The 10,742-nt window shown below is 43.5% G+C and overlaps 1 protein-coding gene across 1 annotated transcript; it reads left to right on the top strand.

The window, feature by feature from the left end:
• The first annotated feature begins 8,384 nt into the window (after nucleotides 1-8,384).
• LOC125301991 (E3 ubiquitin-protein ligase rnf152) lies at nucleotides 8,385-10,722 on the top strand. The gene has a single exon (XM_048254925.1). The coding sequence runs from the start codon at nucleotides 9,029-9,031 to the stop codon at nucleotides 9,779-9,781; it is 753 nt and encodes a 250-aa protein (XP_048110882.1). The 5' UTR covers nucleotides 8,385-9,028; the 3' UTR covers nucleotides 9,782-10,722.
• The last annotated feature ends 20 nt before the right edge of the window (nucleotides 10,723-10,742 follow it).

Below are 10,742 nucleotides of genomic sequence, written 5' to 3'. Positions count from 1 at the left end.
AATAATCTGTAACCACTGATTCTCGTCCACTAGGTGGCACTAATTATAATATTTCCTCACCACTGCATGAGGATTCTGTTTTGCATTGACGTGGACCATTATCTTCATAATTTATTATTAATAGAAAATAATAATACATACATTCTTCCCATCCTTTAGCTATGTATTAAAGATGTATTTCTTTCTTAATTTTTGGTAATTGTGGTAGGGCTTTGATTGCCATTTCCCTACTATGCGTGTCTTTGCCTGTCAGCCACAAAGCAGGTGGAGTTATACAGTCCATTATTTATGAATGCAGTGTATGAATGCAGTGTGTGAAGCATTTGAAAGCATCAGAACTTGGTTCCATGGTCTAATACAATCAGACCATTACCTTGTATCACTTAATAAGTTACATCATTACTGCCATAATTTGACGACTTACAAAGTCTCATGTGCATGGGCCATTATGGCTCCATTTGACTAATTCCAGAGAACATAAACATGAAGGCACAGGCTACTGTAGTCGTTTTCTGGCCTTGCCAGAAAATTAGCCCAAGTTTAGGCGACAAGCTGCTGCAGTCTGCAGTGTATGGAGTCATCACAAGGTCACCAAGTACAGACAGATGCAGGCTCATCTGTGGCTGGAGCCATTAGAGCCATTGATCGTGCAGTGCAGTCCGTCCCCAGGGAGCTGCTGGGATTTCTGCTCTGCTCCGCAGGCCTGTTTCCGTGGGCCACGGCCAGCCAGGAAGATGCCAGGAGGGGCTAGATAAAGCAGGATGTGCTGCAGCTAGCTGTCAAAGTGAAAGAGGATCCCCTTGTAGTCTCATGGTTTTTGAAAGAGAATGGGTCTCTCTCTCTCTCCCTCTGTTTTCCTCTCTGACTTCTCAGCATTCTGTTTTTCTGTATGGACTTGAGTTTGTGTTGTTGGATTTGTACATATCACATACTTAATTATTCAGTAATGTGTGTGTGTGTGTGTGTGTGTGTGTGTGTGTGTGTGTGTGTGTGTGTGTGTGTGTGTGTCTGAGTCTGTGTGTGTGTGTGTGTGTGTGTGTGTGTGTGTGTGTGTGTGTGTGTGTGTGTGTGTGTGTGTGTGTGTGTGTGTGTGTAAGGTAAAGTGGAGGAAGCAGGGCTTCCCTGTGGACGTGACCCCGGCTGCTCTGGGTAATCCTCAGTGAGAGACCTGCTGAGTCTCCAGGGCACTGGCATGCCCCTTCACATCCAGCCATCAGCTCCACACTGTCTGGGGAAGGACTCTGCCTGTTCTTTCATCAACACACACTCAGATGCACACACACAAACACACAGACGCACACACACATGTAAACACATACACACACATAGACACACACACACACACACACACACACACACACACACACACACACACACACACACACACACACACACACACACACACACACACACACACACACACACACACACACATGTACACACACACACATGTATACACACGCGCACACACACACACCTGTAGGGAGAGTGTTTATTGACTATCCTTGAGCAATGCCATGGGGATCGTGAGTCTCCTCGGTGAGTACTCTGAGCATGCTGTAAGTGCGCTTTCATCTCTGCATTAATACGTGTGTCCAATGTGATAATTGCGCCGGGGAGAGGCGCCTGGTGCTGCTCGCCTTCTGTGCTGCGTGACCCGCAGATGGAAATGTCTGATCCAGAGTCTCCCCTGCCCTCCGCTCCCCCACCCCCACCACTCCAGCTCTGGGTGAGAAGCTGCTCCGTCGGCCGCCACCTTCTCTAATCCCTCCCGACATCAGGATGGCCACTTGGGAACTAAGGAGGGTGCATGGGTCAACCATTTTTTTTTTTTTTGTGAAAGGATCGGCCATTATGACCACGGCACTCAGTCACTGACACTGTCATAACATTACAGGACCTCGCGCTTCTCCCTACTCATATTTGCCCCGTGACAAATCGTGACACATGGATGTGTTCACACCAGCGCTGACTGTGTGCTTTTTTGTCAGAGTGTAGCCATCAGGCCATCTGATGGATTAAGTTGCCAAATGTGTCATATGTCATCATTGTGACATGCTTATTACACACTGGCATACATCACTGCCAGCACTCCTACTGTCAAAATGTGCTTGACTATATTCTAATAATCCTATCATAACAATGTGTAGTGCACATTTCAAGTATCTATTTAATTATGCTGGTACCTTTTAAGTACAACTGAAAGATTGTCCCTATTCTATATACCGGTAATCATTATCTGACATGATTATAATTCAAAGGACAACATAAAACTGTCATGAATTCCACATGTGCATATTAATATGCTGGTAAGATACTAATATGTGCCTAGCTTACATTTTTAGTATGTAGGTATTTATTTATGTGAGTGTGTACCAATAACTACAAGTGTGAAGAACACCTGATCATACAAACATAAGTATCCTTGTTGGATATGTTTATTACTCCTTTGTGGACCAAGTTTAAAATGGCGAGTAGCTTCAGGCTGCCTATAACAATTGTACAAACTCCAGAAACCCAGGTGCTGTAGTGCAAATGACATGTTCAAAAGAGTATGGGTCATCCCCTTCAGGCCTTATTGAGAAAGTTAATATATGTATAAATGGTTATTGCCTGTATGACACAAAGGCTATTATTATAGATAGATAGATAGATAGATAGATAGATAGATAGATTATTGATCCCCTATCTATCTATCTATCTATCTATCTATCTATCTATCTATCTATCTATCTATCTATCTATCCCCAGGGGATCAATAAAGTATCTATCTATCTATCTATCTATCTATCTATCTATCTGATAGACGCTGCTATCAAATCCTAGGTTTGGTAGCATACGACACCGGTTACCCCTGAGGGGCAATGCTTCCTTTTAGAATGTGTTATGTGTTATGTCATGTCTGTGTTTTGTGAATCTGATGGTGAAGATGGACTGAACTGAAATCATTGACTGCACTGAACATATTTAAGAGTCTTTGTGTACTCTTTTGCATTGCATACAATTGTGTAGTATTTGTTTTCATTATTCCCTTAACATTTGGAAAGCAAACAACACCCCATAAAAGTGACCATGCGTGGTTACCCCTCAATACATGCATGGTTACTCAGATTGTTCCCTCCATTCATCCTCAAGAGAGGCGGACAGAGGGAGAGGGGAAGAATAAGAAACAGTAAATTCCTGCCCACTGAAGTCTGAGTCTGACCAAAGAATGCGACCATTGAGACTGCAACTTCAACACGCGGACCCTTTGACGTCCAGTTGGGCTTAAAAATGTGTTAAAGGAGGGGAGGGAAGCCCGGGAGGATTAGGGAACAAAAGGATCCCTCTCTGTCATCAAAGGCTCTCATCCTCTCCAGGCTCATCCCAGCTCTGGCGGCAGGTTTTAGAGTTTTTCTTTTTTTTTTTTTGAGGAGGGGGTGGGGGTGGGAGTGGAGGCTGAGGAACGAAGACCGAGAGAAGGACAGGGGGATGAGTACTGGAGGGGTGTGGAGCTTGGAGGTTATGGGGGGGACACACATTTCAAAGGTAATCTTTAACTTTAAGCCCTCACAGGCCCTGGCTGTAATGAAAACCCCTGTCTCAGACACCATGTAGCCTATCACTCCCCTGGTGCAGCCCTGCCGCCCCCTTTCTTCCCACTCCCTTTTGTCATGGTGGCATTTAAGTGGCACTATTCACTGGCCTGGATGACCAGTGAGAAGAGTCCCCTTTTGAGTGGCCTAAAAGGGACAGCCTTCAGCTCAAACCCTCAGAGTCTCTCCTAAAACAACACACACTCACTGGAAACAAATATCTCCTTTGTTGCCCGGGTCTTTGGGATTTTACGCAAACAATAGTGGGCTGACTTGGCGATGTCCTCAAACAGGAGAACTGTTTCATATGGAAAATGTAAACACACTTCACAACTGGTTGTATGAATGTATTTCTTGTTTTCATGTTCAGTTGTAATGGTTTTTAACTACTGTTGATGTTCTTGTTAAGCTCGCTCCACCTACTTGTCCTATCCTTTGTCTCCCATACCAGGACTGAATAACAATGCGATCAGTAATTAGTCTCAAATTTAGCTGATAATAGATTTTGTTATAATGTAGAGATTTGTGATAAACTAGATGTACCACATAGCAGTATGTATCATATGACCACCACATGACCTTGCTTCCCCAACCTTCTCATCCCCTGCACTCCTTGTAAACCACATGTCTTACTATACACCCTCCATTCTGGGTTAGTCAATGATTGTTCAACAGTGCAATACAGCAATAACATGCACACACAGTCTGAACTACAGAACAAAAAAATCTAATTATGTGGTATTATAAATGTACCAAACTGTTATACCACAATGTGTCTGACTGTCTGTCTGCCTCTCTCTGTGTGTGTGTGTGTGTGTGTGTGTGTGTGTTCTGTGCATTAACTCAGAGGGAAAAAAGGCAACGTATACTTCGGTGACACCAGAGAGAGAGAGAGAGAAAGAGAGCAGTTAAGGACTATCATTTTGTTGAGTGAGCTGAAGAAATGTTTGGGAAAATGTGGCCAAGTGAAAGCGTACCAAATTTCAAAATTGTTGCTAAAACGGTTCTTGAGATATAGAAATGCGTTAATTGCAGTGCACCATATGGATGGAATTTGACACAGTTTGGTGTGCATCCAGAGAGTGTCAAAAATAATAATTTTATGCACTTACCCTGGAAATCCAGAGCAATTTCAATTTGCTCAGCGAGTCACTCTGGCATTCAGTAATGATGCTCATTAACTATGCCCTTGAGCCGAGCTGCACCAATCACATCAGTGTATCTGATATAGGAGGGCCAGAGGCGAGCTAAACAGATGACCAAAGTGTTACAATGTCGAAGTCTGGAATCAGTCAGTAAACATTGGTCATAGTGTTATCCAATTACGTCGAAGTCCAGAATCAGTCAGTAAACATTGGTCGTAGTGTTATCTAATTGCATGCAGTGAGATTTTCAAATGTATGCTTGGTGCTGCCTCTCAATTTTCATTACTCAATGCCAGACAATCTTTTGGATTTGGGTCTGGATTTCCAGACTACCTTCTTGTCACAAGATATAGGCGACTGAAGTGCCACATTTTGCATTTACTTAATTCACTAGGTGGCGCAATATCACAAATGAGTTGTAATGGGCTAGATTGACAACCATATCACAAAAATGTCGTAATCTTGGGCACAATGGTGGTTGAATTGTTCTGCAAAAACTGCTTTTGGTCTACCCAGTGGGTCTGCGTGCACGCCACATTTTATGTGCACTATAGCAGTGGTCATAATAATGTATCTATTTGAAGGACAGATGAAGTTGGAAAGGGGAAGAAGGGGAGTTAAAACTTTCCCTCCCTTCCTTCTCCCATCCCTGTGTTCTGTCCTGGTCATAAGCATCCCAATACCCCTATTGATTTCCATTAATATTTTAGAGGAAACTCTATCACAGTTTTGGGGCAAGCTCAACTTGAGCTTTTGAGCACCTCTAGCCAAGCTCATCTCTCTCTCTCTTTCTCCTTCTCCCTCTCTTTCTGTCTCGCTCGCTCTCTCTCTCCTTCTCCCTCTCTTTCTGTCTCTCTCTCTCTCTCTCTACTGCAGCTGAATATCCATCCAGGTTTCCTAAACACGTCCTTGTGGAAGCACAAGCTTCACACTCAGACAAAAGACAAGAGGCACAGAGGCCCAGTATTTACACTATCTGAATAACAAAGAGACAAGTGCTCATTAGTAAACAGCAACAATTACAACAACAAATAGGGAGATAAAAGTCTCAATGAGGTTATGATAGTGCTAAAAACAACCAACATGCTTGAGTGAGTGCTTGCTGATGTGCACTACAAAGGGATGAAAACATGTCATGCAGCCAGTTAGCTCAACTGTAGTGATGATTAGAACACTGAAGCCTCGAGTTCCGCATCAGACATCCTTACCTCCTTACTGATGATGACATATTCCTAATCCTTACCAGCCCCGTAAGGCACCATGAATAAAAATGTCTACTAAGTGAGCAGATGTAAAGCACATGGGAACACAGAGAGCCGATAGGCAGTGTGATGATTTGCACGAGTGTAAACCCATCAGTCTCTCTCTATGTTTCCTCAGGTTCAGAGCACATGAGGTAAATCGATGCAGATCGCCATGTAACATCATCATCATCATACTCTCATGAGTCAGGATATTGACAGGAAGCTACTTAGAGTCGTTAGCTCAGCACTCCAATTCTGACAGCTTCCACACATTCCTGAGAAAGGAAGATGGAGCAGCAGAGCACTTCAGGCTCACTGCCACATGCAGGAAATGTATACACACAGATTTGTTAATGAATGAAATGTAGCAGCTTAATGCATGCACTTATCTTTCAATACAAATCAGTTCCCATTACAACAGTGTTGAATGTGGATGTAGAAAAGAAATTTTAAAGGTCGCCATTATGCCATTATCTTGGAAGCATTTGATTGCCAACTCGTTAACAAATCAGTTAAGGTACCAAGCCAATAATTTCCAGGTAAACCCCCCCCCACCCACCCACACACACAAACACACACACATATCCTGCCCACCTACTGTATGTCCCTATTTCATAGAGGAAACCAGTTTAATTAGATCTCATTGCTAGGACTCTCCTTCCCTATTGTGGTGCAAATAAAAGTGCCTCATCCCTTGAGTGGCTCTCCTGGAGAAGCTCTTTGGTCCACGGTGTGAGGGCCTTGCTCCAGGCAGACTGCAGTCTCCTGCTGCCCGGGGGCCTGGGGATCCGGGCCCTTGATGAGGGTGTATGTGAAGCTCTGCGGGGATGTTTAATGAATGCCCCCTGAGGAGAGTAAAGGTATCCCCTCATTGGCACCAGTCTGGCTGAGTCAGTCTCTGAGTATGCTGCACCCTCAGAGCCTGGTGGTAGGCTTAGCGGAGTGTGTGTGTGTGTGTGTGTGTGTGTGAAGGAGGGAGGGAGGGAGAGAGAGAGCCTCAGAGAAGGAGTTAAGGATTTTCACACAGCATGCACTAGATTAAGGGTTTTGCCATTTTGTAAAGGTTGCAAACTTTGTTTATAGTGAAATTTCAGGTTTCATTGCTTGATTTTGTGTAGAATCCTGAATAACTTGAAAGTTGAATAACCCCCAATGAGGTTTGCATAGTATGGGAAAATACTTTATATGCAGGCATTAACACATGAATACACTTTTGCTCACGTACAACAAATGTTTTACAAGATCAGTTAGTAAAACAATGTCAGCCCTACTTCATCTCATCTACATGTAACTTTAACCTCCAAAAATAAATCTGACATTCCAACTCAGGCCAATAATTCTGTCCTGAACACTGCAGCCATCTACATCCACATCACTGTGAGGTCGACAGACTGTGAGCCTGCATTCACTCATTTACCCGATCACAGAGGCCTGCAATGAAGACTTGTTTGCCTTGCAGCCCAAGGCACGGCGCTCCATAGAGGCCTGTGATGGGCAGAGGTAGGTCCAGGACAAATTAAAGGGGTCAAACAGAGACCTCATCCCATTATCTGAGGAAGCTCTCACAAGTGGCCTGGCCTGCCAGAGTTGAAAGCTGTGAAGTAATCCTGCCCCTATAGGCTACTACAGCCCTGGACACTGGGACACTCTCAGAGGCCTTTCCATTCACCCCTTTTCCCCAAGTGAGATCTGAAAGGGTTTATGGGTCAAGTTTTAGCCTATATACCTGTCATATGACTGAGCATATGACTGTCTGTCTGATAATTGACGAGATATGGCTTCTGTGACAGTTATGGCTATTAACTCACAAAGTGACTTGTCAAAATCATGTTACACAGATTTCAGATATCTTTGGCTGATGCTGGGGTCTGTTCAGCTTACGTGTGAATGTAGATATGAAGATGTTGCATTGGAGGTCCATTCAAAGTGACCTCTCATGAAGATCACCTCTTCATGCAACATTGTAACATTAGGTCTGGTCTAATTTCATAGGTCTAAAATGTTTATATGACAACATAGACAATATCAAATATACAACAAATGTAGGACACATAAGGGGTATCAACGTGATTTAAATGTAATATTAGCTTTTCTACCAAGTCACATTATATTAAATGTATATCACTAATTAACATTCGTTTTTTGCATTGTTTTAACGCTGCCCATTCTAACCAACAACTCTCCGTTTTACAAAGTTATTGTTGCACAACAGGTTTCCACATATGACACAAACGACAGGCTCTTTTCCGGTCAAATATGCTATCAGGATGATGTTACAGAAATGGGCGTATTATGCGCAGGGAGGGCGTGTTCCGCCAGTAGAGGTGTCAAGTCAGACTGTTGATTGGAATTGCAGGCGCTGTCCACCAGATGAGGTGCTGAAATTGTAGAGACTGACAGTTCTACATGTCAAATAAGCGTGTTTAGGTGAGCTAGTATAATATGACTATGGATGAACTGGTATGGTAGTTAAGGTAGATAAGTTTCCATAACTTATTGTATTATTGGCGACATGTTTTATGAGTAAGTAGACGTTAACGTTTCGCTAAAAGTGGAGCAAGAATTCATACGTTTGACAAAATACCATGATGGACATGCTGCGGATGACATGATCACCCAGACATTTTCAGCTAAGGCTTGGCACGTCTGTCACAAAATCGCACTGTGCTTCCAAATGAGCCACGCACCTCGTGATGCAGCAGTGTTTATTCTTCTTCTATCATTACAGCCTCGTCTACAACTCTGATACTACCAAGAGACCATAGAAACTCGACCTGTCTATTCTAGGTGTCTGTTTCCAGTTTTATTTGTCGGCTAATGAGACATCGCTGCTGCTTAATCGGTGTGACATCATCAATTTTCCGTCACAACCATTACATATCTAACAAGGCTGAGTAATCGAGGAAGACAAGGACAAAGCTACGTAAGTGGGACAGCGCGACGAGGACTTAACAACAGCTCTGACACAGTATGGCGTCCAGGGAGCCGCCGCTTGCTCTAGCCAAACAGTAGGGTGATGGCAGGGAGTGTTTCACTAAGTTATTTTGAGTAGGCAGAGGATGACATGGCAGAAGCGGCAAGTCCACCGGGAAGCGCGTCCAGGGTGCAGTTTGACTCGGCTTTTCCATATGAGGAGTACGAGTGCAAAATATGCTACAACTACTATGATTTGGACCGCAGAACACCGAAAATTCTGGAATGCTTGCATACATTTTGCGAGGAATGTTTAAACATTTTGCACCTCCGCGAAGACCGACCTTGGTGCATAGGATGTCCGCTTTGTCGCCACAGAACGCCTGTGCCAGAATACAGGATACAAAACCTTCCGAACAATACTAAAGTGACCGACGCTTTCCCCCTCTACTTTGACTCTGATCCCCTTCCCCAGGATAGTTTGCCGCCTTATCCCCCGCCACTACACCCAGCACTCATTGCACTTCGTCGCGAAGAATCGGGCCGAGAAGCAACAGGAGCCCCGGCTGAGGACAGTGCGTCGGTCTCTGTGGTTGCTGCCGCCGCATACGAAGCTGCTGGTTATGAGTCCTGTCAGACTTGTAAGCGAGTTGCCTTCACCACGGGTTGTGTGTGCGCTATCTTTGCTTTTCTGTCCATGTTGGTGTTGTTATTTTTTGGTCTCTTATTCATTCACAACTACAACAATCCGCCGTCGCCAGTGGGGCCCATATGTCTGTCTGTAGCCAGCATATTGGCGATGTTTTCAGTCGTTGTCACGTGGTTGATGTGTTGGCTGAAATACCGACCCGAACCGGACAGCGCGCGGTCCACCATTGGTGGCAATCGACGAAATACCCGATAGAACGTCTTGTGCAGACCTAATGTAGGCCTTTATGTAAACACGTGTATCAGAAACACTTCGCAAACATACTTATAAACAAATGCAATTTATGTACAGAGAGAAAACCAACGAATAGTTGTGCCACGTAAGACTACTAGTCAGAGACTTTTCAGACAATCACTTACAAATGGTAACATGTAATCCTGCTGTGACTTGTGCTGACCTACATATGAAGAAGGTAATCTGTGCCCTGTGGATTAAATGCAAACGTAGAGGTTTAACTGAGAAGAACACTGTAATGTTTACTATCACCGAGAGTTTGATGATAAATAAAATGTTTGTCAAATCAGACATACAAAACCTCGCTCACTATTAGCCAGTTTCACCGAATAAATGCGCATGCGTTTACGTGGGAGAGAGGAGTGCCATACGTTGAGTGTCTTCTGTGCCAAATTCAACCCCCATCTGCCCTCTAGCGGCAGCTGGAAGTGGTTTTCCCAGGCATGCTTTAATAAAAAAAATACTTCAAGTAAACGGATGGCAAAATCCATGCCAAATCAGACATGCCCTGATATTCCAGTTTTTGGTTGAGGTATAATAGACTTTTATATACCCAAATTGTCAAATTTACAAGAATTGGTATTGCTGAATGGCTTGGATCTTTATGTAACTGCTGTTACTGAATTACAAGCCAGATGATATCTCCTGTTCTGTAATGGTTGCAAAATACCATATCCACTCCTGAAATAGTAAGTTTTCTTTTAGAAAAATATCTATAAATCGAGGAAAACATTAAGATATGTAATAGTTATGGTTATGGTATTTGCAGAACAATATAATATAATGCAGGTCAAGTCACCACTGCAATGTTTTCTTTTCAGTTCAGTTCAGTTCAGTGTTCAGTGCAGTGGGAAATGAAAGCTTGCCTCTATTTGGATAGACAGTTTTGATGCTCACAGTTTGACTAAAACAGACTAGAATC

This window comes from Alosa alosa, chromosome 1 (assembly GCF_017589495.1).
Source record: "Alosa alosa isolate M-15738 ecotype Scorff River chromosome 1, AALO_Geno_1.1, whole genome shotgun sequence".
Classification (NCBI taxonomy): domain Eukaryota; kingdom Metazoa; phylum Chordata; class Actinopteri; order Clupeiformes; family Clupeidae; genus Alosa; species Alosa alosa.
The sequence above is the reverse complement of the archived record's forward strand: the minus strand, read 5'-3'. Positions and strand labels throughout refer to the sequence as shown.

Bases quoted from the DNA above. Each gene is read 5' to 3' on its own strand.
- LOC125301991 (XM_048254925.1), top strand. From the start codon at position 9,029: ATGGCAGAAGCGGCAAGTCCACCGGGAAGCGCGTCCAGGGTGCAGTTT.